At 46.9% G+C, this 27769-nt stretch overlaps 2 protein-coding genes across 10 annotated transcripts in view; one reads left to right on the plus strand and one right to left on the minus strand.

Annotated features, from left to right (window-relative positions):
• Nucleotides 1-419: 419 nt before the first annotated feature.
• On the plus strand, nt 420-26046 carry CEP68 (centrosomal protein 68). Of its 9 annotated transcripts, XM_037048051.1 has the most exons (9): nt 420-574; nt 2551-2668; nt 10158-10547; nt 12146-13654; nt 15055-15177; nt 17828-17924; nt 21505-21677; nt 22486-22555; nt 25487-26046. In XM_037048051.1, the coding sequence occupies exons 3-8, from the start codon at nt 10200-10202 to the stop codon at nt 22507-22509; spliced, it is 2274 nt and encodes a 757-aa protein (XP_036903946.1). In that variant the 5' UTR covers nt 420-574; nt 2551-2668; nt 10158-10199; the 3' UTR covers nt 22510-22555; nt 25487-26046. The 9 variants fall into 9 exon arrangements, with proteins under 9 accessions (XP_036903946.1, XP_036903945.1, XP_036903947.1 ...); XM_037048050.1 differs by lacking the exon at nt 25487-26046 and having other exon boundaries at nt 22486-24680; XM_037048052.1 differs by lacking the exon at nt 25487-26046 and having other exon boundaries at nt 12146-13513; nt 22486-24680.
• The window catches only part of RAB1A (RAB1A, member RAS oncogene family), a 34561-nt gene continuing 32676 nt past the window's right edge, over nt 25885-27769 (minus strand). Inside the window, exon 6 of the mRNA XM_037048054.1 lies at nt 25885-27529. Within this exon, the coding sequence (XP_036903949.1) occupies nt 27332-27529 (198 nt within the window). The 3' untranslated portion in view covers nt 25885-27331. The remainder of the gene's footprint in view (nt 27530-27769) is intronic.

Below are 27769 nucleotides of genomic sequence, written 5' to 3' on the forward strand. Positions count from 1 at the left end.
GCACCTGTTCAGATCTCCATCACACTCCGGGTTGTTTGATGAGAATGTAAACAAACGCACTAAGACAGCAGAACCGACTCCCTGCCAGTGTCGCAGAACGAATGAATGAATGCACGACTCAGTGCACAGCCTGCACGCAGGGAAAGAGGTCCCAAGATAGCTACCCCTCCGCCGCTGTGCCAGAGAACGCGCCCTCGCACGACCCCGCGGCACGTGAGATAATACATCGTGAGTAGCAAGCGCAGAAGGCAAGAGGCAGAGGCCGACATCCCGAAAAAGGTCCTTCTCCCATACGCCAAGACCGCACCAGGAGGTGGGCTTTTCTTGCAGGAGCGGGTCTTGCATTGGTCAATCCTCTAAACTGAGGGCTGGGATTGGCGGCGCGTCTCAAAAGTCGCCCTCCGCGCGGAGGCGGGACCGGTACGAAGGGCGTGGCCGGCGCTCGGACCCGCCCCGGGCTTTTGGGGTCCTGCTGGAGGGCCGCGGTTTGCTCCTGGACCCTCGCTTTGCGGCCGGTGTTTCCGGCTATTGGGGCCGCAGGCCCGGTTTGGGCGTCCGAAACGTTGGAGGCGCGGTAGGTGGTGGCCGACGTGTGGGGGTCGGGAGTTTTGCGGCTCTGGAGGTGGTGGCCCAGTCATTCCCCGCCCGCGCAGCTCTGCCCCCTGTGATCTGCAATCTTTCTGGGTCTGTGAGGCCGGGCTGGGCGGAAGGGCCGCCGAGCCTTACGTCCCCTACCTGCGGGTGGGGGCGCCCCCGTGCCTTCGCCTCCATTTTGCAGAGGGATCGGCGGGTGAGGAACGAGGCCGGGCAATGGGACGCGGGGGCGAGAGGGCGGGATTGCGGCGAAGCGAGGTGTGGCGGAGGGGGAGCGCGTGGCCACGCATCCTCGCTGCCGCGCCTCTATTGGGTTTCTGTCTCGGGGGAACTCACTTTTAGGCCCTCGCCGGTCTACCCTGCTCTAATCGGGACCCACATGCCCCTGGAGTAAGGGAGTCCGACCCAAGCCAACGCAGAGATCCTTTCTCACCACCCCGGGGCATTCCCACTGGAAAGATGGACCCGAATGATGCTTTCGTTTCGCCTTGAATGCAGCTGTTCAGGGCTGCCAAAGGGAAAACGCAAGATATCCCTCTCATGCTGCCCAGAAGGGTCACCATTTCCAATTGTCCTCACCAGAACATTCTAGGCAACCCAGGAGGCACATGTCCAAAACCTATTTCAGGCCCTTTATAATTACTAGGTTGAGTTCGGTGTATTGTTTATAATAAAAAGGAGCGGAATTCGGCCAGAGCACGTTGGCCTCACAGGGAATTCACTGGAGAATGGGGGGAGGCGTCCGGGAGGCAGCTAGCTTTCATAAATATCCTAACAGTTCCAAGATTTAGGGTATGAAGAATGTTGTTAAAATGTATGACAAAGTGTGTCTGTCTAGTGGAGAAATGAAGGTTCTAGGGCTTGGTCAAAAGAAGTGGAGATCACCAGTTGGATCAACCAGTCCTGGGCCACACAGTGCAGAAAGGAGCAAAGAACTCCGTTTCACCACTTTGGAGAAGCTTTTTAAAGGTCTTCCCCCTTCCCGAAAATAATAATCACTTCTTTCTTTAAGCTACCTTCTGTTGATGTATTGTGGTTTTCCTGGACCCTAGCACAATGCTGGGAAGTTAGTGACTGAGGGAAGGCTAAAGAAAACAAAACAGTAGCAGCATAGCCAAAAAGTTCACAAATCAAAAACGTTAATTTTTTTAAAGATTTATTTACTTCTAGAGAGAGTGAAGGGAGAGAGAGAGAGAGAAACACCTGTGTGAGAGCAGGCCCCCAGCTGGCAGCCCAGGCATGTGCCCTACTGGGAATTGAACCACTGACCCTTTGGTTCATAGGCTGGCGCTCAGTCCACTGAAGGACACCAGCCAGGGCTAACTTAATTCTTTTAACTTGTTGGATCAGTTATTCTTACAGGGTAGGGAGTCTGTTGAGCTCTGGTTTCAAGTCAAATCATACTTTAGTTCTTCCATGTTACTAACTCTAGACAAGTAATTAAACTTCCCTATGCTTCAGTTTCCTCATCTGTAAAACAGGAGTTATAATAGTACATACTACTCCATGGGTTTTGAGGATTAAATAAAATATTGACATAAAGTGCTTAGCATAGCTGTTAGCAGTTGTTAGGATAAAAATAAACAGATACTTGAACAGATTCACTAATACTAAATATCTGCATAGTACTTGACCCTTCAGAATCTGTCTGCATTTGGTTCTGTGTTTTCTTGATTTTTAAAAAATCCCTTTACCATCCTGTGGCCCACGGGCCCAGGATGGCTAAGAATACAGCCCAACACAAAATTGTAAATTTACTTAAAACCTTTTTTTTGCTCATCAGTTTTTTTTTGTGTTCGTGTATTTAATGTGTGGCCCAAGGCAACTCTTCTTCTTCCACTGTGGGCCAGAGACACCAAAAGGTTGGACACCCCGGCTTTAACCTTTTCAGAGCCCACCCCATCCCCCCTCAGTAAGAGTGCATGTAGGCATACCTCGTTTTATTGTGCTTTACAGATGTTGTGTTTTATACAAATTGAAGGCAGGACCCTTCAAGCAAAAAGATGACAGCTTGCTTTATTGCCATCCTCATTTTATTGCCATCGCCTGGAACTGAACCCTCAATGTCTCCAAGGTATGCCTCTATTCCATAGAAAATAAGCTCTTCACGCTTTTAGTCTCACTACCCACTAGAGACTGATGAAGTGCCAAACAACATTTGGCAAATACAGTAGTATTGGGTACACTCAAAATGTGGTCTCTTAAAATGAGCAGAGGAGTAAATCAAATGGGGCCTGGTGTGGCTGATAAAAAAGAGATTTTGGATGGTTGGCTCAGCCAGAAAGAGGCAAAACTTGTGGAGGTGGGCCTGGAGTGGCCTCTTTCCTTATAACAAATCTAGTCTGAAGAAACCAGTTCCTGTCTTTAAAGTTGTTCATAAACATTGTGAAAAGTGGAAGAAGTCTGCCAGTTGGTTTTAGACCTATTTGCCAGGCCTAGAGGTGGCAGATAGAACCCCTAGGCCTAGGGGATATCGCCTCACTTCCAGGTTTTCCTGTACCACTATCTGGTAGCAGGAAACAGGCTGTTATACATTTCCTTCCAGGTGTATAGGTCCCCTTCGCACATCAGTTCCTCTTAAATATAGAGTTTCCAAAACAAAACCCCTCCTCACTTATAACTATAACAGGAAAATTCTGGTCTGTGGTTATGCTTTTACTGTAGCCACAAAGAATCTTGAATTCTTTCTAGGGAGTGCTGTTCTTTCTGGGGACTCCCATCCAGCCGTGATATTCTGTAATTAGCCATTAAAAACCTGCCACAAGATGGGAGCTTTTTCTAGTGCCCTGTTGGAAAGATGTTAAGGACAGGACAAATTTCCTTCTGTGTGGTGGGCGTAAGTAAGATAGGCACTCAGTGAATGCACGTAAAGCCATTCTAGTTCTGCTTCGCAGTGCTAAAACGGGCTTAGGAATCCGGTGGTTCTAAAACATTGTGCTTACTAGTCATCTGGAGATCTTGCCAAAGTGCGGGCTCTGATTCCAAGGCTATGGGGTAGGGCCTGAGAACCTATATTTCCTGCAAACCCTACAGTGATGTAGAAGCTGCTGGTCTGTGGACCAGACTTTGAGTAGAAAGAGACTAACATATGTATCTGCATTTGTTTTTTTAAGTTTTTTTTCTTTTATTGACTTGAGAGATAGACTTGTTGTACCCATTTGTGCACTCATTGGTTGATTTTTGAATGTGCCCTCACAGGGGACTGAACCCCTAACCTCGGCGCGGCAGAACCAGTGCTCTGACCGACCAAGGTGTGCGGCCAGCTCTTCAGAAGTACTGGTAAGTAGGTTTTGTTTTCTTGTAATATTGGGATAAAGTCTTGGATTTAGTAGCTTTTTCCCCCTCTACTATTCTGTTTTTAACATTTCCTTGTTTTGTTCCAAAAAATAATTTGAGGAATCTTTCCAAGATCCTTTCTGTGTAACAGGATTTCTAATGAAAGCAAGTGAGGCAGGTAGAGTGAATGAAAAGAAGTCCAGGCTAAGGTCAGTACAAAAAACGGGCGCCTTTTTGCCCTGCAGATTTTGCTTAGGTGGTACTGCACATCTGGCCCTGAGCTTCCTAGCAGCCAAAGCAAAGAGGAAAAACATTTTTTTATCAGTTTTACCAATAACTATAAAGTAAAAACCACTGGCTACTCAGTGAAATGGCTCTTTCTCTTACTGAGACTAGAGAATTCTTGTCCTGTGAGTTCCTAAGAGGTTTTGGTACTTGAGTGACATTCTTCATGGCATCTCTTTAGAGAATCAGTAAGTTTCTTATTCTTCGTATGTGCAGCCTGCAGGGCTCCCAGCGCACTGTCAGTACAGCAGAGCGGTAGCTGTGGAAATGGTCCGGGGACAGCAGGGGCAGTTTTTGTTCCGCGGGAGCTGTTTCTCTGCTGTGCTCTTTGGTGGGAACAGAGGGTGCAGTTGACTGAAATGTTCATTCCTCATCAGCCTTGTTCTTTGACTGCTGAGGGGGCCTCTAGAGCCTAGGGTTGAAGGGAGAGGTGGCTAGGGGCTCAGTCCTAAATCCCTTGTAGATGTGGCTGTTGCATTTCTTTAAAGGCCACCCAAAGACCCATCAGGACAAGTTGGAAGGTTGGCCCTGCCCTGAGGCTGTCTGGTGGTCCCAGTCAGTCAGCCAACTGGTGAGAGTAAGGGAGGGGGAAGGAAGGGAAGAGCAGCCTGGCAACAGCCTTCCCACTGCATCTGTCTGGAGGGGCCCAGTGGCTCCTCCTAGGACCCTGGAGGACCCTTCCTTTGACTCTGAGCAAAAGGTAAGGAAGCAGCCATAGGGAAAACAAAACGGATGGTGGTGCTGAAGGATCCGGACCTCCAGCCACAGCATAGCTGGCATCCACCCACCTCTGAGGCGGGCCTGGGCCTCTTGTGGCTGCCCCTTTTGTTGGCTTCCCCCATGTATGTCATTACCCCCTTTCATGCTGCCTCCCACACAAAGATGGGTTTCTGCCTTTAAGTTCCTTTCTCCCATCAGTCTAGTTCCCCCAGAAGCCTTCCAGCAACCTACAGTGCTGGGTTCTACCCCATTCCCTCCCCCTTTCCTTGTGAGCAGTTTCGTGTTCTTAGAGAAGGAGCGGCACTGAGAGCCTCTTTGTCTGGTTGTCTGGTCACATTCTGCCACTGTGTGTGCGTGGCATTTACCACTTATACCTGTGGCCTTCTGCAAAAACAAGTGTCAGGGTTTTGGCCCCTGAACTGTGTGTCACGCACACCTCGCTCTGGCTGTACAGGCGGCTGTTGGTGTGCGTGGGTACAGAGATGGGCCCTTCCCAGCCAAAGGTGATATAAATCAGATTGTTTCAAAGGGGGCTCATGATTTCAAGAATCCTGGGCAAGTCCTGTTTTGACGTGAGGATTGCTTTCTAGCTGATAATTTGTGTATTTGAATGGTTTAGTGGAGAGAGGAACATCACCCTTCCCCCCTCAATTCCGAGCCCTCCTCTCTCCATCTGGGACAGGAGCAAGTGGGAGGAATCCTTGGCAGCTGTGACAGGACGGCCAGAGGGTGGTGCAGCAGATACCAGGCAGGGTCAGGTGTCCAGGCTTAGGGAGTTACTGTTACCACAGACATGATGTGTGAGCATATTTTTTTCTGTAGGGCAGGAGTAAGCCAAGCAAGTCTGCATCACTTCTAATTATATCTGGTAGGTCATTCGGCTTCTGCGAGTCCTGGAAACTAGTGGAGAATTTTAAGTGTAGTGGTCCCTAGAATATCCTGAAGCTTATGTGGCTTGTCTCTTTGTTTGGCCAAGGAGAGGGCAGATCCGGTGTGTGCAGACCTTTCTCAGGTGGGAGGGTTAACTCACCGTTCATTGTCTGTGCTGTGAGGCCTCCATTCGTTCAGTCAGACTTACTGGTGCTTCCCTAGTGGGAGGCCAGCTGAGGCCTCTGCCTACCAAGGAGCTGTTAGCCCCAAGGAGCACTGTAAGATGTGTGAACTAAGAGCAGGGAACCTCCATGCAGCGTAGTAGGTTGTTTAAAGCCACTAACCTGGGACAGTGTTGGTCCAGCCCAGCAAGTCATTTTCATTATTCTGAACAGACCATTTGGTGATTTGAAAAGGAATAAACGGTCTTTCATAGGAAGAGTACAGGCAGAATCCCACACCTCTACCCTCATTCCCAGGTGGTCAGAAAGAATAATGTATAAAATCTAGAATCTGGAGATGAGGGCTGGATCTTCATGTTGTATTAAGATGTCTACCTGGCAAGTGAAGACAGGGTTGAGCCCTGGAAATCCAAAACCTGCACATTTTCTAGGCTACAGTTTTCTTCAACCTTCAACATGATTGATGGTTTAAAAAATTTTTTTAACATGTTTATTGATTTTGCCTTCCCTGGTGTGGCTCAGTGGATTGAGCACCAGCCTGTGAACCCAAGGGTCACTGGTTCGATTCTCAGGGCACATGCCTAAGTTGCAGGCCAGGTCCCCAATGGGGGGCAACCAAGAGGCAACCACGCATTGATGTTTCTTTCCTGCTTTCTCCCTCCTTTTCCCATCTCTAAAAAAAAATAAATAAAATCTTTTTTAAAATGTGTATTGATTTTGGAGAAAGGAAGGGAGAGAGAGAATGAGAGAAAAACATTGATGTAAGAGAGAAACATCAGTGGGTTGCTTCTCATACACGCCCCTGCTGGGGATTAAACCCACAAACTAGGTATGTCCTCCAACTGGGAATCAAACCCCCAACCTTTTGATGAATGGGATGACTCTCTGACCAACTGAGCCACACCAGCCAGACGCAATTGATGTTAAAAAATGGTCTGTCTTCAGCAGTTACTACTTTAAGGAGTTTTCCCTGATTGTCTCTACCCCAGTTGACTTCTCCCTTTTCTTTATATTCTATAGCATCTTGTACGTAATTTACAGTGAACTCTCATGGACTTCTTTTTTATTTTTTTCACATATATCTGTCTTAGTTCTCATAGTACATTTGTATAGCACAGCATTGTAGCATACACTTGTACAGCACAGCCCTGACTGGTGTGGCTCAGTGGGGTGGGTGTCAGGAGGTCACTGGTTAGATTCCCAGTCAGGGCACATGCCTGGGTTACAGGCCAGGTTCCTGGTTGGGGGCTTGTGAAAGGCAGCCAATCAATGTTTCTCTCCCTCTCCCCCTCCTTCCCCTTCTCCCTAAAAATAAATAAATAAAATCTTAAAAAAAAATCTTGTATAGCGCAGGCTAAAAAGTAGGATTTGTTAGGCAGATAAGTGAGATTATGAAGGGACTGTTTATCCAGACAGAGAAAACAACCACCTATAGTCTGGGTTTTTTTTTTTTTTTTCAGAAATACCATTTTCATCAAAGTCATTGAATTTCATACCTTCCTACCTTGTTGCTGAAGGGCCTTTGGAAAAACTGTTGAAAGTTACCCAGAGGTGTCTCCTAAATAGCTTATAATTCTAGCTCACCACCCCTCCAGGGATAAATGGATACCTTCTGTTTTGAATAATGAAATCTAAAAAAAAAAAACAACAAACAAACATTAAAAAATATTTTATCAAAACAAAGACAGAGATCATTTGTTGCACCCATCTCTGGCCCCAACATCGTCTTCGTCCAGCCCCATCTCAGGACCACAACCTTCGGTGGGAAGAGGAGTGGGGGGATTAACGAGGGACTAGCTGCCACCCTCAGGGCCCAGTGCCAGCCAGTGAAACAGTTAAGGAATGGAGTAAGGAGCAGAAACTAGGGGCTACAGACTGAGATCAGCCGTCACCCTGATTTTTCCAGTTCATGGGCTTAGCTTATCCCCACAGTCGTGAAAACAATTTGCCCGTGAGTGTTTTTATGTGCAGTTTCTTAAAGAGCCACAAGGTGAGGATGTAGCTCCGTGAAAGTCTGTCTGCAGGACTTGGTCACTCATCTCTACCCCTTTATGAGTCGCTTCCCTCTTCTACTTTGTGTACCTCCATTTTGTAACTTGTTCCCTAATTGGTTCACAAAGAGCTTAGATTCTGGAGTCACATAGTTCTAGATTGGAATCTCTCTGAGCCTTGGTTTGGTTTCTCCCTCTGTGAAATGAGGATAAGGCCTGTTTCCCATAGGAAACCAGCAGCGTGCACCAGAAGTACGCATGCAGGTACCCTTCCTGGCCATTTGCGCTGTTTGTGTGCTTGGTGATTCATCACAGTGTTGTGTGTAATAGCAAAAGATTGGAAATAACCCAAATATCTCCTGGTAAGGGACTGGTAGAATAAACAAGAGAGCAGTATTACAGTGGACTACAGCACTGGGCCCTGATACAGAGAAAGAGGAAGCTCTCTGTGTCTTGTTAAGGAACGATCACTGAGATATTTTGCTTAAAAAGAAAAAGAAGCAAGGTTCTATAAAGTTTGCTTTTTTAAAAAAATCCTTACCTAAGGACACACTTACTGATTTTAGAGAGGGAGGGGGAGGAAGACATTCATCATTTGCCTCTTGTATGTGTCCCAACCGAGGACCGAACCTGCAACCTAGGCACGTGCCCTGACCGAGAATCAAATCTGCGACCTTCCAGTTTATGGGACAATACTCCAACCAACTGGGCCACACTGGCCAGGATAGTGTGCTATTTTTATGTAACAAGGCAGAAAGATGAAATAGATTTTTGTGTTTGTCTGTATATGCACCAGGAGATGCGTGACAAAATTAGTGAGACTGTTTACTTGTTTCTCTGGGAGTATCTAGTAGTGAATATTTTGCTTAGTTTATGGAAAAAAATAGGCCACTTTTCCTCCCTCTGTTAGACTCGTTCCTGGAAACTTGTTACACTGATTCTGACACACACAGCCCCCGTGGTAGCGGTGGCATTAGCTGACACTGTGCCAGGCACTGTCGTGATGCCTTGCGTGCACTAGTTCATTTTAGGGAGCAACAGGTACAAGGGCAGGGGATATTTGATCTGCAGTGCATTTTATATTTGAGTCCTAAATTGAAATTATCCTAAGAAAGTGTGTTTTTCCAACTAGTTTCTGCCATACAAGGTGGTTGTGAGAAGTAAGAATACAGGTAAAGTGTGTGCTCTTCTCCAGGGTGGCCTCTGAATTGGTCTGGAGCCAGCCAGGCCGGGCAGGACCCTGCCGTATGGGCAGTCTAGCTGTCCTTACCCAGTTGTGTTTCCTCGTGTGCAAGCCAAACAGGGTGAGCCCACGTCCACAGCCTCCTCCACTTTCTTACTTCCCTGCTGCTTCCTGCTTGCCGTGGCTTCACCTACTGGTCTCTGAGGAAACGAGGCTGCTTGTGTCCAGGCTTTAGCCTTGAAGTTGGCCGAGTGTACTTGAAGGTCCCTTGCCTCCCAAATCCCCTGGACTTGTGCTCCCAGGAGCAGCCCTCGGCTGCACACTTAGGCCACGGAGGTCTCCTTCTGTTCCTGAAGCTCTTCATGTGATGGTCCTGTTTTCAGATCTCCCTCCTAAATTGTTCCTTCTCTCTTCCCTGCCCACCGACTTCCCAGTATCTGTCTGTCTGTCTGTCTATGTGTCTGTCTCTCTCCACCACTGCCCCCAACCTGCTCCACAGCCTGGAGCATGGCTCTTGTGCTCTGAGAGAGCCTTCTCCACAGGAGAAGGTGCGGGGAGCGCCCCAGGTTCAGGCGAGGCCTGGGCGTGCCCTGACTTGCTCCTCGGAGCAGAGTGGTCAGAGCCAGGCCAGAGCCGCCTGCTGACGGGGCGTTTTGGCAACAGAGCCACAGCTGGGCTGGCATAGGCCAGGCCTCTTACCCAGTGGGGCTGGGCTGAAGGGACAGGGACGCAAAGGTGACTTTAGTGAGGACCAGGCCTCGACTTTGATTTGGACCTGCACCAACCCTTCTGGGCACCCGCTGCTAGAGCTGGTACAGGCCACAAAAAAGCAGAGGACGAAACCTCGTGCTCCCACCTCCCTTTCGGAAGGGCTTGGTGCTGAGGAGAAGCTGGGCCTGGACCTGTGTTCTTCCCTGAGGAAGTAGCCATCATTTGGTGGTTTCTCTTTGCCCCTCCCCCAGAGGTTTTTCTTAATCTTTAAAGAGCAAGGTTGCCTGGACACAGAGACATTTGCCTAGACATTTTATATTTTTGTCTCCCTTTCCCACTTTGTAGGCAGCTGAAGACTTCAGGGAACCCTGACCTAGGGACGTGTTAATGGCACTTGGAGAAGAAAAGGCAGAGGTGGAGGCATCCACAGACACCAGGGCCCCGGCTTGTGGGAGGTGGAGCTGCAGGGCACAGGAGGTGGACATCCCCATGCCTGTGAATGGGGAGCAGCTGCCACGCCTAGAAGCTGAGGGAGAGCCTGCCTCCCCTGTGTGGGGGGCAGAGGGCCTATCTGCCCCCACCTGGTGCCCCTCTGGAGCCTGCCAGTCACAGGCCACCAACACCAGCAAGGAGCAAGTGGCTGGCGCCTCTCAGCGTGCTCTCAGTTGTCTGCATCCTCCTGCCCATGCGGGCATTGGAGATCTGCATTCTGTGGGGAGTCAGGTAGCTACTAAGGTAAGTGGGACTGCACGTTTGCCTAATGCTATCTTTTGGGAGTGCATTCCAGCATTTTGTCACTGTCTTAAATGCTTTCCCAGTCCCTGTTCAAGGTGGGGCATTGGGGGAGCCTGGTGTGGTGATTTCTGTTTTACAGGTTTACCTGGAGAATTGGGCCTTGGGGTCAGCGGGGGGCTGTCCATAGCATCTCCTTTTCCTTAAGAGACTGATGATCTTCTGAACCAGGGATGCTGTGGCCAAGACATGCTGTCCAGAGGGCTAGGCCAGGAGAGTTCTGAAAGGGGGAGTCCTTTCTGTTTCTGACTTGGTGGTCTGAAGGCCTCAGGGGGTCCTGAGAGGACACTTGGGGAGGGAGGGCCCAGGGCTGTGGTCTCCTGAGGGCTTTGAGACTGTATCTCCTGGAAACCCAGGAAGCATGGCAAAGCCTGTAGCCCCTGCAGGGGGCAGCACTGTTGCTGGGTGAGGAGAATTTCTTGGGCAGCCCTGACTGTAGTGCAGCCTCGCCTAGTGGAAGTCACGTGTGGGCAGCAGGGCATCCTGCCTGGCTCTGACCTCAGGCAACTCACTGAATCTTCTAGGCCCTCAGTGTAATTGGGAAGGTGACTTATGGCCTGCCCCTCCCAGCTCTGACGTCCTGTTCTGTTCTGCTTGCCCAGATCTTTCATGGGAATGGCTTTGATCTCTTCAGGGTCATTGTGGCCTTGGCTGCTGCATGCTGCTCCTGTGGATCCCCCTCCTTTCAGGAGCCTCTGACTGTGGGAGAAAACAGAAGCCTGGCCCACCTGCCTGGGAGCTGGGGCGGTGGGGGGCTTAGGGAGCCTGTGAGTCAAATCTTCAGAGAGGCGAGAAGCAAATCAGCCTACTGGCTTTTTTTCATGGTGCTTACTGTAACTCCTTTTGTGTGGTGAGCTCTCACCCTGTGCCCTTCACACATGAGCTCATTTACTCCTCACGGCCTGAGGAAGCAGCGCTGTTACTAGCCCCATTTTACAGGTGTGGGGAGTGAAATGGGGTAGTAATAGTACTGGGGTAGTAATAGTAATAGTAACTTGCTGGTGTTGCTGGTGCTTTCACTGGAAGGTGGCAGTTAGGGGTTGGCACCAGGTCTCTCTGGTGCCAAAGCTCATGGCCTTTAACCACTGTGCCGCCAGCCTCCCTCAAACAGATTAAAAGTTCACAGTGAAGAGGCTGAGGTGAATGAGTCATTCACCAGTGAGTCATTTTGCCAGTGTTTAGTTACCACTGGCATGTGAGCTGAGCGAGTGGGTGTGGGTGTGGGTGTGTCTCCCGTCAGTGGCAGGATGGTTAAGGTTTTGTCTGCACAGGACATGCTTCCAAAAGGGTAGGCAGTGTGTTCAGTCTGAGAGCTCGGAGTTCTGCTCACAGGCAGGGTATCTGTGGACGAAGGCCTTTTGAAAGGACCGAGGGTGGGATCAGTTTGGGGAAGACAGGCTGCTTCCAGAGCAGGTTCTCCGTGTCAGGACCTCTCCTAGACATCATCTGGGCTCCCCAAAGAAAACTCCGGATTGTCATTTAAGAAAGAAATTTAGTTCACTTGTTTTCACTTGAGTGCTGTTTCTTCCCTCTTATTGCAGATGGAGGATGCCAGTCTTTCTGCCTCAGGGGAGCTACCTCAGACTGTAACCACTCCCAAAGCCACGGGTCTTTGCTCGGGACATGATGCGGATACCGAAGACGATCTGTCCCCAGCTGAGTCACCTCCGGTGCTGGACCTCAGCCAACAGACTCCCATCTCAGGTTTCCCTTTCTCGTCAAAGTGGAGGTCCACGGTGAGCCCAGGTGCCGCTGCTCCTCAGTTTTCCCGCTGCAGTGTCTCAGCCTCATCCCCTGGTGGCAGTTTCCAGGTTTGCCAAGAGAAGGCAGAGCCTCAGAGCTGCTCCCTTGCCAAGGTCTCCTCTTCCCTGGAGCTGGTCAGCCCCCAGTCAGTGCCCTCTGTGGTGGGGCCAGGGCCTCGGCTCCAGTGGTCTCCACAGCCTGTGTCCTCTGCGGAAGATGCTTCTGGGCTGAGCAGGAGGCACCTGTCCTTCCAAGCCGAGTACTGGGCCTGCGTGCTGCCAGATTCCCTGCCCCCTTCCCCTGACCGCCAGTCCCCACACTGGAACCCAAATAAAGAGTACGAAGACCTGCTGGACTATACTTACCCACTTAGGCCCAGGCCTCGGCTCTCAAAGCACGTTGACAGCCGTGTGCTGGTTGACCCTGTCCTGCAGGACTCGGGCGTAGACCTCGATAGCTTTTCTGTCTCCCCAGCAAGCACTCTGAAGTCACCCACTGATGTCTCCCACAATTGCCCACCAGCAGAGGCCACTGCCCTGCCGTTCTCTGGGTCCCAAGAGCCAAGCCTCAAACGGTGGCACTCTGGAGGACCCCAGGAGGAGGGCAGCGTCAGGCTGGCATCTTGTAGCCAGCTTGCATCTACACCCAGGGCCGCAGGCAGTAGGGGCAGTCCTTGGAAGAGTAGGGAGCCAGCCCTGAGGGGCGTGAAGAACTGGAGGCCTGTGGGCAAGCCCTTCAAGGTGAGCCCTCCCCAGCTGAGGACATGGGACAGAGGGTGGCCCTCATCCAGGCCAGAAAGAGAGAAAGGAGCTAGCCAGGGTATCCAGCGCCCTGCCTGCGTGGAGTTGGGATGGAAGCCAGAAGAGGACCTGGAAAGTGATGACGAGTATCTTGCCCTGCCCACTCGGCTGACACAGGTTTCTAGCTTGGTTTCCTATCTAGGTTCTATTCCCACTTTGGAGACCCTACCAGCTGGGGCTGCCGAAGGGCAGAGCTCCCTGGATGCGACGGACAGTGATGGACCTACTTCCTTCCCATCGGACTCCAGCCAAAGCCACCTTCCCTCTGGGACTACCCTCAGAGGGTCTGGGGAGCTTGAGGGGCGGAACCGCTGCTCGCTGCGCTCCTTCATCCATGCAGGGGACTCTGCAGGGGATGGCAGTCTGGTGAGCAGCCAGGCGCTGGAGGTCTCTGGGCCTCTGAGAACACGCTCCTCTTTGCCAGTTGTTTTGGACCCAGATTCTAAAGGGCAGCCTCCCAGGAGAGGAAGAGAGGCAGGAAAAGACTCACTCATGCAGTGTGTGAAGGTAAACTCAACATTTCAGAGTTTTGCGGAGAGGTGTCTCATTTCTTCCCCCAGTCCACTAATGTAACAAAACTTAGCAACTTGGAGCTCATTTGTGTGCCAGGCACTGACTGCTGCACCTTATCCTATTTAAGCCTCTCAGCTCTACTGGATGAGGACTATTGTTCTCATTTCACAGAGAAAATGGCAGACAAGAGGTTAGGCAACCTGCCCACTTAAAATTAGCAAGGGCTGGAACCTGAGCTCTTAACCACTACCCTGGGCAGCTTCCCGATGCTCTTAACCTTGAAGATTAAGAAGTCCTCTGCCCAAGAAAGGTGTGTGCTCAGATGCCATTAGGAAACACTGAGCTAAACAGAAGTGCTTTCTAGACTGCATTGCTTCTCAGAGCTTCAATTTTAATAAAGTGATGTAATGGTAGAGGTTTATGGACCACCCAAGAATATCTGGAGATACAATAATAATAATAATACAGGGAACATGGCTGTCAGCGTCAGGCAGCTGTGAATTTGAATCAGGGCACTGCTCTCTGGAATTCAGCTCAGTCTCTCAAGTTTGCTGCTTTGCTAAAATACAGAGATGTGCTACTTGAGGGTGTTGTGTGGATTAAATGAAATGATTCACGTTGAGGGCTTCACGCAGTCCCTGACACAGGTATGTACATTCAGAAATGTGGCTCATCAGGCACACAGGAGAGTCCCCAAGGTGAGCACGGGAATACTGCATCTCACCACTGCAGGGCGGCCAGCCATGTGGCCATGTATGGGCCCATGAGCTGATGGCCACAGGCGGTTCCTAGCACTCCAGGAGGGCTTTAACCTGCTCCTGGTGCCCCAGGGATGGTTTTATTTGTACTGTGAAGCTAGTAGGACACATGTTAGCATGTATTCTTTGTGGTAAAAGATTGAGATGGTGAAGGAAAGGGTTCGGTTCGCACCCCACCCCCCAGGAGTCTAAGGGCCCTGCTCCCTGAGCAGTGGGGAAGCAGGAGGCAGATGCACAGCTTTGAGTCAGTTGTCAGCTGGTTGTACATTCTGGTTCGTCTCAACCAGTCATTTATTTTATGTCCATGTTTTCCCAAAGACAGTCTGACGGTAAACAGTGGTGCTGACCCAAGAACTGGTTCCTGGGGCTGGGCTGTTCCCCATGCAGGGCCAGCCTTTCTCACACTGTCATTTTTGGTGTCATTTAGCTGAGGGGAGACAACAGTGGGGCTGTTGCTATTGCTCTGGCAGAGGTCTGGAATCATGGGGTGGGGACAGGCAGGGGAGGAGGAAGGAGACTAAAGCCTCAAGTGAAGGAATGCCCTGGTGAAGTGCACAATCTGTCTCGGAATCCCCTGGATTCCCTGGACTCCTTTTGAAAATGTAAACCGCATGTGTCTTTTATTTGTCTACACAGACCTTTTGCTGTCAGCTGGAAGAGCTGATCCACTGGCTGTATAATGTCGCAGAGGTTACCGACCACTTGACTCCACCCAAGTCCAGTCTTACAGGTCTCAAGTCGTCTCTGCAGCTTTACCGGGTAATGCATGGTCCTGGCTTTTAGCTGTTCACTCACAAGAGGAATGGCTACATTACTTGATTACAAGGTAGTCAAGTAATTTAGCTCAAATAACTGATACTCAACACATTTTGGCTCAGTTGACTGTTATTTAAAATCTAGTCATAGGTTCTTTTCACATTCTTAATGCTGAAAAACATAAATGTATCAGTTATTTCACAGGCCAAATAGAGTTTGGAGAAAACACATTGATTGTACTTATCCTGAATCAAAAATACTTACGGGTGATTTCCAGTGTGATTTTCCATGTCTTAGGGATTGATTAAACATAGATCTGCACTAATACGGAGTTGCTAGGCACGTGTGGCTATTTAAATACAATTGAAGATTCGGATTTTTCAGTTGCACTAGTCACGTTCCAAGTGCTCGGTCATCACATTCTTCTAGTGGCTGCCACGTTGAACAGTGCAGATAGGAAGGACATTTCCATCATCACCGAGTTCTGTTCAACAGCACTGGCTGGTATTTAAGTATCTGGGCTGAAATTGTACTGATTCCAGAATACACACCGGGCGTTTTGATGGTATTTAAATAAAGTATGACTCAGTTTGCTTCTCATGTGTCTAGTTTTGGAGGGGCATGCTTTTTTAAAAAATGAGGATTTTCTCTAAAATCTCTTAAATTGTGGTGCTGATTACAACTTTATTTTTTTCCAATTTTTTTATTTAATTATTTTTCAAGTACAGTTTTCTGTCTATTACTCCCATCCCGTCCCCCCCCCATCCTCCCCCCTCCCTCCCATTTCCACCCTTCTCAGTTGTTGTCCATGTATCCTTTATATAGGTTCCTCTAAATCTCTTCCTTATTTCCCCTGAAATTCCCTCCCCTCTCCCCTCTGGTCACTGTCAGCCTGTTCTCTATTTCAGTGTCTTTGGTTATATTTTGTTTGCTTGTTTGCTTTGTTGTTTGATTACAACTTTAGATCAAGTATATTTAGGGTGACAGTTTGTGCCTGCTGTTCTGCATAATTATCAGTAGGTCCCCCTTCATTTCCAGAAGTATTCTGAATTGGGTGATAAATTACTCAGTTACCCTAAAACATAACGTTAACCTTGACTGAACTACCCATGGCTTCTAGCATGTCTGGTTGGCCAAACCTTTATAATCTCTGATGAAGGAGCCCGGGGTGTTTGTGGTCTGAGCCTGATGCTAGTCTAGAAAGGGTTCTCTGGGACAGTTCCGTGAATTGCTCCCACATTACAACCTACCCTTGCGCCTCTAATAGAAGAGGGTGTGATTTACAAGTGACTGAGCCAGGGGCCACACTAGGTGGGGTGAGCCTGGAGCTCCCACCACACCCAGGCAGGATGGAGGACCTTTGTTTTCCAGCTGTAAGCCAAGTAAAATTGAAGGGACCGGGCTCGCCTGGGTGGGCCAGCTGCCCCACATCAGTGAGATTGCTGTTTCCTTCTGTGTGGAGAGTTCCTTGCCCAGATTACACTGAGAAAGGCTGACTATGAGGGTCCTCTGTGTGCAGGTCCACCCCCAGGAGGCCCAAGGGCAGCACCATTATTGAGAGGAAATTGCCCTTGTAAGATTTACCTGGGTGGCCCTTCCTGAGTGCCTCAGCCCTGCCCCCATCAGAGCAGGCCAAGTAAAACAACTCCATTCCCTCCGTTGTGTCCCTCATTCCATCCAGTGCCTCAGCTTTCAGACTAACCAGAAGCAACTCTCTTGCTTTGTGCGTAGAGCTGAGATCTGAGCTATGGTTGGTTACTCCTGCAGATCAGTGAGGCCTAGCCCTCTCGTGTCACCCATAAAACAGTGGAACCGCACTGTCAGCCCCTTACTCACACAGAATGGTACGAGGCTCATGCATATGTACGAGCTACCTTGACCCTAGCTGAGATACTTAATATAAGCCGAGTGTGGATATGTACCCGTATATTTTAACTGTGACTCTGTCTCATGTATTTTGTGTTATCACAGTCTGTGGCAGCATATAAACACAGGTATTAAGGCTGAACACAGGAATATAATAAATCCAAGAATAAAATTGTAACTTCAGAATGTGAACTAAGTTCTGCACTCTGTACTAAAAGTAGTCATGAATTTGACTTTATACTTCTTAAGTAAAGAGACATCAAAGATACTCGACCACAAGGCTTGGAACCTGAGAGAAGAACAGACAGGCTGCTTAGGAGGGCAGCTTCTCTGATGCCTTCCTGAGGCCTACGGGCCATATAGCAAGAGGCAGCAGTCCTTGTGGTCAAGTTAACAGCATGTCTTGTGGCTTTTACTTGCTAGTTCCACTATAACAGAGAACTGTTTTGAGAATCCCACTGCCCTATAACTTTAAAGAGAACCCACCCTGTGGGGTGTGAGACAGGAAGGAAGCCCTGGATACAGCTGTTGCTAAGGCAGGCTCCACCAAGACAAAGAACACTCTTTTTTTGTCAAACTGTAAACGGGGGGTGGGGGAGGATCGACCCTATTTACCTGGGGCTCAAAAGAGATGAAGTTAAAACTTTTACACTGTTTACTTGGAGAAGCCTGAAAACCAGTGGGTTCACCTTCCAGGTTGGGGGGGGGGAATCAAGCAAGGTATCATTTTGAATAATTTATAAATCAATAATAACAAAGCTTTTCTCTTTTTCTGATACGATTTAAGCAATTTAAGAGAGATATAGATGAACACCAGTCCCTGACGGAGAATGTCTTAAAGAAAGGGGAGATTCTTCTTCAGTGCCTGCTGGATAACACCCCAGGTGAGATGCGTAAGGCGTTGAATGCAGCCAGCCTGTCTGCAGCAGGGCCCAGGGACGCACACGCACTGGTAAGGAGCCAGTAGTGCCAGAGGCCCTCACACCATCACTGCCCCCAGACCACACCATGAGGCAGTTACATTCATAAAGGTAAACCGTGAAGAAGTTAGGTGTCAAGCTTGTAAGAACGACACTCTTCGGTTCTTGTCTATTTCTGGGGGTGTGCTGGGTGGGAATGCTGGTTTTAATCTAGCTATGCTTGGTTTTCAGTTAGGGGGTTCACGGTGGGGAGCCCTCAGGGCCTCCCCTCCTTCCCCAGCACAGGTGGAACCCCTCTGGCCATCTGCTCTGGGGAAGAAGTTGTGTCCCAGTTTAAGAGTAGTCAGTCTCTGCTGAGGGAACAGGCCGAAGGAAGAAGTGAACTGACAGGGGGGGACAGGATGGACAGTGGTGCACACAGAGCTCAAGCCTGTTTTGTAAGGTGGGTTTCCACTGTAGGAAAAGGGAAACCACAAGCCTTTAAGAATGCATTAAAGCTGAATGGCACAAGGATTTATGGTCGTGCTGCCCTTGCTGGGGGAGACAGGATATGGAGGATGAGCTACAAGAATGCTAGGTTAAAGCAATGAAGTAATGGACTCCTGGAAGCAACCCCTTACCTCCTCTAAGATTGAATATAAGAGTGCTAAAAAAGCCTATCTCTATTGTGCCTCAAATTTGGAGTGAGATGGGGTTTATGCTAGAAGCAAATAGCATAAGCAAAACTGGGTGGGACCTGCAAGCTTTAAGCTTTAAGGTGGTGAGGTTGCACTTTCCTGACCAGACGTAGTGGGCAGGTGTACACTAGGGAGGTGTGTGGAACAGTCTCAACCTCAGCACCGTGACATTGTAGACCACACAATTTTTATTGTGAGGGCAGTTGTCTTGTGCGTGGCAGGATGCTTAATAGCATCCCTGGCCTCTACCCATTAGCTGCCAGCAGCACCCCCTACCCAGTGATGACAACCTAAAATACCCCCGACATTGCCAAATGTCCCCTGGGAAGAAAAATCAGGGCTGGGGGTGCTGCATGAGCCATGGAGCCACTGCAGGGATTTCCAAGGGGCAGCACTTATCCAGGGCTTATGAGACTTCTGCAGCCCCTGCCCTTGGGAGGCCTTTGATTGGACCCTTCTCCTGTTCTCTTGCACTAGTGTGTTTGGTTTTGATTGGGGCAGAAATTCAGTATGCCAAGCTAGCTCCTTGCTACCTGTAATTATATTGGTATTTTCTGAACACTGTGTGCCAGACACTGCTGAAGCAGCTGACATCAGACTTTCATTTCATCACAGCTCTGTGAGAGGGACACTGTTGTTACTCTCACTTCAGCAGAGCAGCAAATTTGCCTTGGGTCACATAAGGCAGGGCAGCCTGGCTCCAGCCCCACATGCTGGCTCCCCTGCTGTTGTCGGTGTTTGGAGGTGCAGGGGGCCTGGGCAGGAAGGAAAGGAGCTCAATACTAGGAAGCTCTTCCCAGAGGCTACAAGTCACAATGGGCCTCTTAAAAGCTATGGGTTCTGCCCTGGCTGGTGTAGCTCAGTGGATTGAGTGTGGGCCTGCGAACCGAAGGATCGAGGTTCGATTCTGTCAGGGCACATGCCTGGGTTGCAGGCCAGTTCCCAGCAGGGGACACATGAGAGGCAACCATACATTGATATCTCTCTCTCCCTCCTTCCCTTCCCCTCTAAAGAGAAATAAGATACTTTTTTTTAAAAAAAACTATGGGTTCTTTGACCTTTATTTAAAAATCAATTCAATGAATTTCAGTGCTTAATTTCTATGTATGTATTTATGAATGAGAGGTGAAGGGAAGGACAGAAACTTCAACTTAGGAGAGAAATACTGATGAGTTGCCTCTTGCACACACCCCAGCTAGGTCCAAATCCTCAACCCAGGCGTGTGCCCTGACCAGGAATTGAACTGGCGACCTTTCACTTTGCTGGGTGACACCCAACCAAGTGAGCTACACCAGTCAGAGCAGCACTTAATTCTTAATAAAAACATCTCACTTTGCCTTTCTTTCAAAGGAGCCGAAAGGTATTTTACTGCCAAAATAAGAGGCTTTTGGGGTTTCTGTGGTTTTCAGACATGTATCCAGGCTGTCAAGTTGACACACTGCCCCCCTACACCCTCATTTTGGCATAATTAGGAACTCTACTGTTTGGTGAAAACCACACGTTCCCCTTGATACTTGCAGGGTCTTTGTGGCTGGGTGTGCATGCCTCTTCTCCCCAGGGCACACCATCTGAGTCTAGCGCCCTAGCATAGACGCTCCTCCCTGAGCCTGCTTCCTTCCTCTGCCACAGTATAACCTCAGGGATGGAAGCTAAATTAATTCCCCCTCAAAACATGCCGATCTCAGACTGCTGCCAAAGGCCTCCCCATGGAAATTGTGTGTTGAGAGTCCTGCCTGACACCCAAACTCATTATCAAATGGCTGGCATCTTTGTGCATCCAGCTGAACAAGGCCCCTGTAAAATTAAAACAAAAATATCACGGGGAAAAATGATTTCATTTGCATTCCCAGCTTTCCTTTTACTTACTTTCAATCAAAACATCTGACACTCTAAAATAAAAGTTCAAAAATAAAGATCCCCTGAATTCCACTGACAGCAGACAGGACAGATAGAGGTCAGGTGAACATGAAGGAGAGCCCATCCCAGGTGCTCTTACAGGCTTGCTAGACTGTGCACCTCGGCCTTGCCCTTACAACTCTGGTGAGTGGTCAGGACAGCACTTGGCCCCAACTGATGCGGCTCTCCTCAGGGCTGATCTCAATACAGCCAGCCAGCGGGTGCTTCGCCCACCCACCCGTCAGCATCCTCTGCAGATAAACAGCTTCCGCTTTCCCTTCCGCTGCTGGCAGATGTTGCAGCTGTGGCAGGAAACTAGGGAGAGTGTTAACACAGCTGATAAAGGCACAGGAAACCAAAGCAGCCTTTGTGTTTAACAAAGGACATAAAGTTTTTAAGAGAGAAAAAAAACAAGCCTGCTGTGTGGGATGCACTCTGAACCTAGCCTATCCTGTAGGAGGGAATCTTGGCCTTAGAACCAGCTTGTGTTTGCCAACTTTTAGGTAATTTTCTTTTGAAGTCTGTTCATTTAGGACACCCAAAAAAGGGTTCACAAGCATTCCCAAATATGGTACCCAACCACCTGTGCACATGCTGAATGACAGCCCCCAGCTGATAGGACCTGGTGTAGCAGGGCCCTGGTCTGCGTGTGTTACTTCCTTTTAAGCCTTCTGCCCCACAAGATCTGGGTGTGTCCTGAATCTTATCTCTAAAAGTCAGACCAGTCTCTGCCTTTCTGTGAATTGCATAATTCCAAAGTGGAGCCAGTGAAATTCTTTCAGCTTCAGTCACAGGTTATCATATATCTACCAGTGCAATAGCATTTCCTGGAGTCACCGTTAAAGAGTAGACATTATGAAGCTGTTGCTGTGTTCCCTATTTTGTGTGAAATGCTACACCCTTATATTTTCTTTTGAAAATAACTTGCATGATTTTGGGGGGGCCTAATGGCTTTAAACCTCGTTTGTTAGTGTTACAGGATGTTCTCAGGAGGATCGCAAAGCAGCCCAGCCAGCTGGAGAGCCACGCAGATCACTTGTATGACACCATATTGGCCTCTGTGGACATACTGGCTGGCTGCGCCCTCATCTCTGACAACACACCAATGGCACACAGGAGTGCTGATGTGACTGAGATTAGCCTGGTAAGTAGAATAACCCAGGAGAACATCTGTCCTCGGACCCCAGTGCTGGATTAGAGGTCAGAGCTCTTCCTCTAACATTTGGCTGTTTCTTAGAGGCTGGAGCCAAGAGCTATTAGAGAACATACTAGGAGAAAACCGATACTGAACATGGGAGATGTTGCCATTGCCAGGCAGAAGCTTGGGGTCATCCTGTGGTGATCAGGGCTCACTGTGGTGTGTTCTGTTCTGCCTACTGAGGACTAGGACGCCCCATGTCCCCAGTAAAACTTAACCTAAACCTACCCTTTTGTGTGTGCACATCTATCACCCAGCTCATTTGGTACTCCATCTCTAAGCAACTATTGACAGCACCCAGTGCTTAGAGACAGAATTACTGATAACTCCCTGTACCTTCCTTTCTCACAAAGAGCTAAGGGGCATGGCTGGGGGTGACACGCCTGGAGACCTAAGAGTACAGCTTTCTTCTGATCTGTGGAGAAGTCATACAGGACACGAGAGGAAAGAGGAAATAATGGGGTAGAGCATAGGGGGTTGGTACCCACTTTGGGGGATAACTGGATCACACTATCTCTGAAATTGCCTCTCTAACCCAAATGTACTTAACTCAGCTCTTCCAGGTTAGAATTCACTACAGACAAAAGGTAGAGGGTAAAACCTCAGGTATGTCAAGGGTAGGGAGTCCATGTATTTCTATCAAAGAAATTTGAGCGTGTCATTTTAATCCTAAAGTGAATGCAGGTTGATGTTTGTTGTCATGTCTTCCTCTGTCTGCAGCATTCTGCCTGTAACAGATGCTTCTCTCTTTCAGGCATCTTCTCAGGCAGAGATGTAACCTGCCTCTCAAAACCTGGCTGGTGGGAAACTTTCAGGAAGTTCTAGTAAGAGCATTTAATGTTGATATTAAGGAGGAAACTTAACTCTAATGTACTAGCTTATATAAAATGCCTTTCTCTTCCCTGAAGTAAGGGGCTACCGTTACCGTTTTTATTTAAAATGAATCCTTCCAAACTAAGGAATTCCTTTGGTGCTGCTTCTCTACAAAGAGCATGTGGCTTTGCCAGTTTGGATAAAATAATGCTCACAGGCTTATTCGGCTTTCCTCCCCTCTCTATCCAGTTGAAAAGGGCAGACAGAGCTCTTAAACTAGTCCACGTGCTGGGAGCGTTTAAAGAAGGTGCCAAATGCTCGGTACTCTCAGGCATACAAGAGAACCTAAGAGACTGAAAAAAAAAGTGAGTGGTTGGCCAGGAATTTGGTTCCTTCAGTAAAACTGAAGCTTACGTTTATAAATTTCTCTTTGAAGCTTTTTAAAAGAAACTTTAACTCACCAAATTCTTAGAAGGTTCTGAATGACTGGAACTTCTACAAATAAGTCTGGACTGCCAGTACCTTCTGTCATCTTCAGGGCTTAGGGGTCCATCCCCCTGCCTCATGGGAGCTGCTGTTGAGCTTCAGCTAGGCTGTGGACTAATAATGACCCACTGTAAGGGGCACCTCCAGGAGGATGCACCCCTTCATTCCTACTTTGGTGTGGAAGAGTAAGTCCAAGGTCAGGGAAGGGAAGGGCATGGACTCTCCAAGGCTGTCAGTAATGAAGAAAAACAAGGAAAGTTTTTGTTGCTTGGGAGTTGATGTAAGTACCTTCATGGAAATAAGTCTACAGATGAGCCGTTGAAAGTATCGATTCTATGGCTTTTTAAAGCAAAATGATCACCTGTTGCTGGTGTAACCAGAGACTCTGCAAAAACAAAAATCACTTAGTTGCTATTGAGCCATGAATGAACATGGAAGGAGGAAAGCATATTTCACCTTATATGCTTTTAGTATGGTAGTAAGTTAGTAAGACTTAAAAGTTCTTCATACTTAAATATATGAGATAAGCATTTAAAGGCCTTTTTTCAAACTCCTTCCGAGTACCTTCTAAGTTTATAAGGAGATGAGCAAGTCATCTTGAACCAAAAGAAGGTGATGTTGAAACAGTCACTCTCATAAGCAGACTTTTCCCCTCAGAACAAAACAAAATTACTTCCTTTAAAATAATTTTAAGACTAGTTTTGGAGGCTGAGCCATATAATTTTTTTTGTTTCTAATCCTCACCGGGCTATTCCCCCCGCCCCCCACTGCTTTGAGAGAGGGGGGAAATACCATTAATGTGAAAGAGAAGCATCAGTCGGTTGCTTGTTAGCACCTGCCCCAACCACTGTTCAGTCTCCAACACAGCTCCAAACAAGCCCCACGAGCCAGGGCTGAGCCACACAATCTCACCATCTCACTCACTTCCATGTGAACCAAAGTCCTGTTAAATGCTTCTGCTTTAGAATTTCTTAGACTTCATAGTCACTGGAAAACTATATAAATAAAATTCAGTATTTCAAGTGCCTGCTGCTCCTATGGTATCATTTACCACAATGCTTAAGGGCATGATCAGAATTAAACTATTCAGATTTTGCCCCATTATGATTCTCCATCTTAAAACTTGGTTCCGTACATGAACTTTAGTAGACAAAACACCTCCTTGACAAATAGTTGTAAATGTAAAATACTCCTGACAGCCTAGAATTGGTTAAAAAGCAGTTATGTCTAACTGCCTTTCACTTTCTCTTTGATGTGGCTGTAAAGTGCCACATGCCTTTCCACTGAGTATGTTACAGGATAGCAGTTAGGAGTTAACTCAGTTATTTACTAGTATTTAATGGGCATTAAAGTAAGTGTCTGTTAGCAAAGAAAAACTGAAGATGACAACTATAGAAACAAACTGGCCAATGTTACAGAATTGAATGCTGCATATGCCATTGTATTCCCATTCAACCTAGTAACTGTAATGACGGGAATTTTCAAGTACCCCATTTCCCAAGGAAGTACCACTTAGAGATGAACTCAAGGTTTTTGTTCATCTCCTCTGAAATAAGGTGTGACTGAAGGGTGCTTATTCTGGACTTAGCTGTGAATGCCACAAAAAAGTATCAGCACAGCTGATAATTTCCTCTTCAGCAGTGCTAAATACAGAAAGTTGAAGACCTCCCTTAAACTGAAGCTGAAACTGTTTCGGCCTAGTAAGATGCCAGCAGCACTTCGAGCAAACATGGCCACGCTGATTCAAATATTCCTGGCCAGGAACAGTGGTACACACTAGTCTTCAGGACATTAGTAGTCTACAGTGACATAAGTGTGGTAATGAAATTCCAACTTTACCTGCAGTAAAATTTCCTAGTAGTCCCTTTAAATAAGCAGAATTTAAGTCCACAGGGAAGTTGCAGTACTGAGAGCCGAAATGGCAGTTTCAAGATCTGGGTTCTTGTTGCAGCTCCATGGCTAAAGTGCAAATTGGAAACATTGTGAACACGGATGTTTTTGAGGCTGAAAAGGGTTCATATGAAACATGGTGCAATGGCAACATGTATGTATGCTGAAGGAAAATTCAGTCAAAGGTCAAAGAATAGAAAGTCACTGCTCAGACCAGAATGGCCATCATTCTGCAAGGATTTCCCAGAGACTAAACTGCTCAGGCTTAACTTACTATTATGTGAGCTAATTTATGGCAGCCACTTACATTTACAATATGACAAGTGACAGTTCCCCTTTATTAAGTGAACATGTTATTAAAGCCCATAGTAGCTTGAAACGGGGGTAGGAATATATATTTTTCCAAGACTGCATTTATGGCATATTCATAAAAGCAAGGCAATGCAGTGAGTCCCAGTCTTGACTGTCATGGGGGAAAGACGCTAGAATTTTCAAAACTAAGTATGTAAATTACACTTACATCTTGTTGCAATAAAGCCATGTAATCTTTTTTGCTAACTCACCAAGAAAAGAAAGCTGTCAGTTTGAACAACTTGCTGTTTCAAGTGCATGCCATCACACTAACATTTGTATCATTTATTTACTTTACAACAGTTTCTGGATTCTTTCCCCCTTTATATTGTATTGTAAAGCAAAAAAACTTTTTTTTGAAGCATTTTAAAAAGTCTTCACCCAGATAATTACTATTTGGTAACTTGAGTTCAGTTGCCTTATTTGAGGATGAATAGATCCAACAAGCACATCTATAATACAAAGTAAACTATGATTTTTATTGCGAAATTCTCAGATGGAAAATTAAATTGAATATTTATTCTGTCAATTTCATTTTACAATAATCTTATCACTTATTTTTGTACCATGTATTTTCAATTGCCTGTTTAGTGAAAATTAAAAAAAAAAAACCTTTAAATTTTTGGCTTGTTTTTAATTTAAATTTTATCATTGAATTTCAAGACCCGACCATAAAATATGTTGCCAACAACCACATCCCAAGCCCCTAAGTAAGTATTTTGGCGGCTGCTGCAACCACAAGGAAACAGTTTTTGATTTCCATCACCTTAAAATGCCAGTGTTAGCAAACGACTTGTTTCCACACAATAAAAACAAACTCTAGAATCTTTAAGGTCCTATTTAACAAAATTTTCATATGTGCAAAATTCCACGGAAATAAATACATTTTTCTCATTTATTATTCCCATCCAGCATTTGTGTTTTTGGTTAATTTATAGGGATGTAATTTCTAAAATTAGGGTAATCGAACAGTAAATTTTTCCTGCTTTCAATTTTAATGCTTTAATTCTCCTCCAACCTAAATTATACAATTGTGGAGGATAAAATAGTCAACATCTGACTCAAAGCATGAAGAAATATTAGCACATGCGTTAGTCTGATCACTTGCCAATTAGGAAAGGTGATGCTTTCTACAGTTACCACAGGAAAGAATTAACAAAGTATTAATTTATTAAGCCATTTCAGATGGTTTCAGAGAAGGAGCAGACAACAGGCTAGATACTTTAATCTTCCTGAACCAAGCTTGGTTAAATGCCTGCCCGAGACAGTAGCCTCCCTAGGTCATTCATTGGACACATCATCTGGAGAGCACAGTGACTGCTGCTCTAAGGTAGGTCTACAACGCCCTGGTTGCACACACAAATGGATGTTTTAGGAATGCAAGGTTCTATTTCTCTTTAACCGTAAGAAGTAAAACAATACTTATCACCATACGGTTGGATATTACTTCCAATAAGTACAATATTTATTAAACATATCTTCAGTTGTTCTGTTACATAGTGTGCAACAAATTACAATATTCTGCAGCCACAAATTATATGCAGAGTATGAAGAAACTATTAATCAGATAGTGTAATCTTTCTGTTTATAACTCTACAAGGAAGAACTAGCAAATCAGATCTTACATATAACATCTCACTAAACTTTATGCATGGAAAGTGACAGACACTGGTTGTGCTGTTTGATACAAAATGGCTGAACTTCATCTTCAGAAGACTAAACCTGACATCTAAACATGCCAATATAAACATCAAAACAAAATATAGTCTAACCAACCACGGGAAACAGTCTGGTATCAGGAAAGCAACAAGGATTACACACATTATTTTATAAACCAGCACACAAAGGTTTAAAACAGTTCTGAAAATGAAGTTAGCTGTCTTGAGTCAAGGGAATAAAAAAAAAGTCAGTATTGACCATTTACAATCTCTGACCTTTGTGGAGACGGTAAGAATCTGTTGTAGTGCAGCTACATACAGTACAATTCAGGCAATTTTGTTTTTTTCACTTGGGTTCAGATTGCAAATTCATTGCTGTGAGAAAAAGGACGGAGGCAAATTTTAGCAGCAACCTCCACCTGACTGCTTGACTGGAGTGCTTTGAATTTTAACATTGGACTTCTCTGCACCACCAGCTGTTGCTCCAGGACCCATTCGTTTCTTAATCTCAGCTGCCATTGTCATGAAAGACTGTTCTACATTTGTTGCATTCTTAGCACTGGTTTCCAAAAACGGAATTCCAAGGGAATCAGCAAATTCCTAAGAAAATAATAAGGCACAATTAACACTGAAAAATATTTTTCACTTAGTGCATTTCTAACTAAAATGGGCAGTAAGGAAAGGCTAAGTTTACTTAGGAATGCAAACTTTTTTTACGGTGCCTGAATCTGAACAGGCACCGTAAAAAAAACTCATTTCAAAGCATTCTAGTGCACATTTCAAAGCCGAGGTGGTGGTTCACGGTCACATTCAGTTTGAAAATCAGAACTTTAAACATAC

The sequence above is a fragment of the Sturnira hondurensis genome, unplaced genomic scaffold, assembly GCF_014824575.4.
Source record: "Sturnira hondurensis isolate 20B ecotype Veracruz unplaced genomic scaffold, ASM1482457v3 Scaffold0006413, whole genome shotgun sequence".
In the NCBI taxonomy this organism is placed as follows: Eukaryota; Metazoa; Chordata; class Mammalia; order Chiroptera; family Phyllostomidae; genus Sturnira; species Sturnira hondurensis.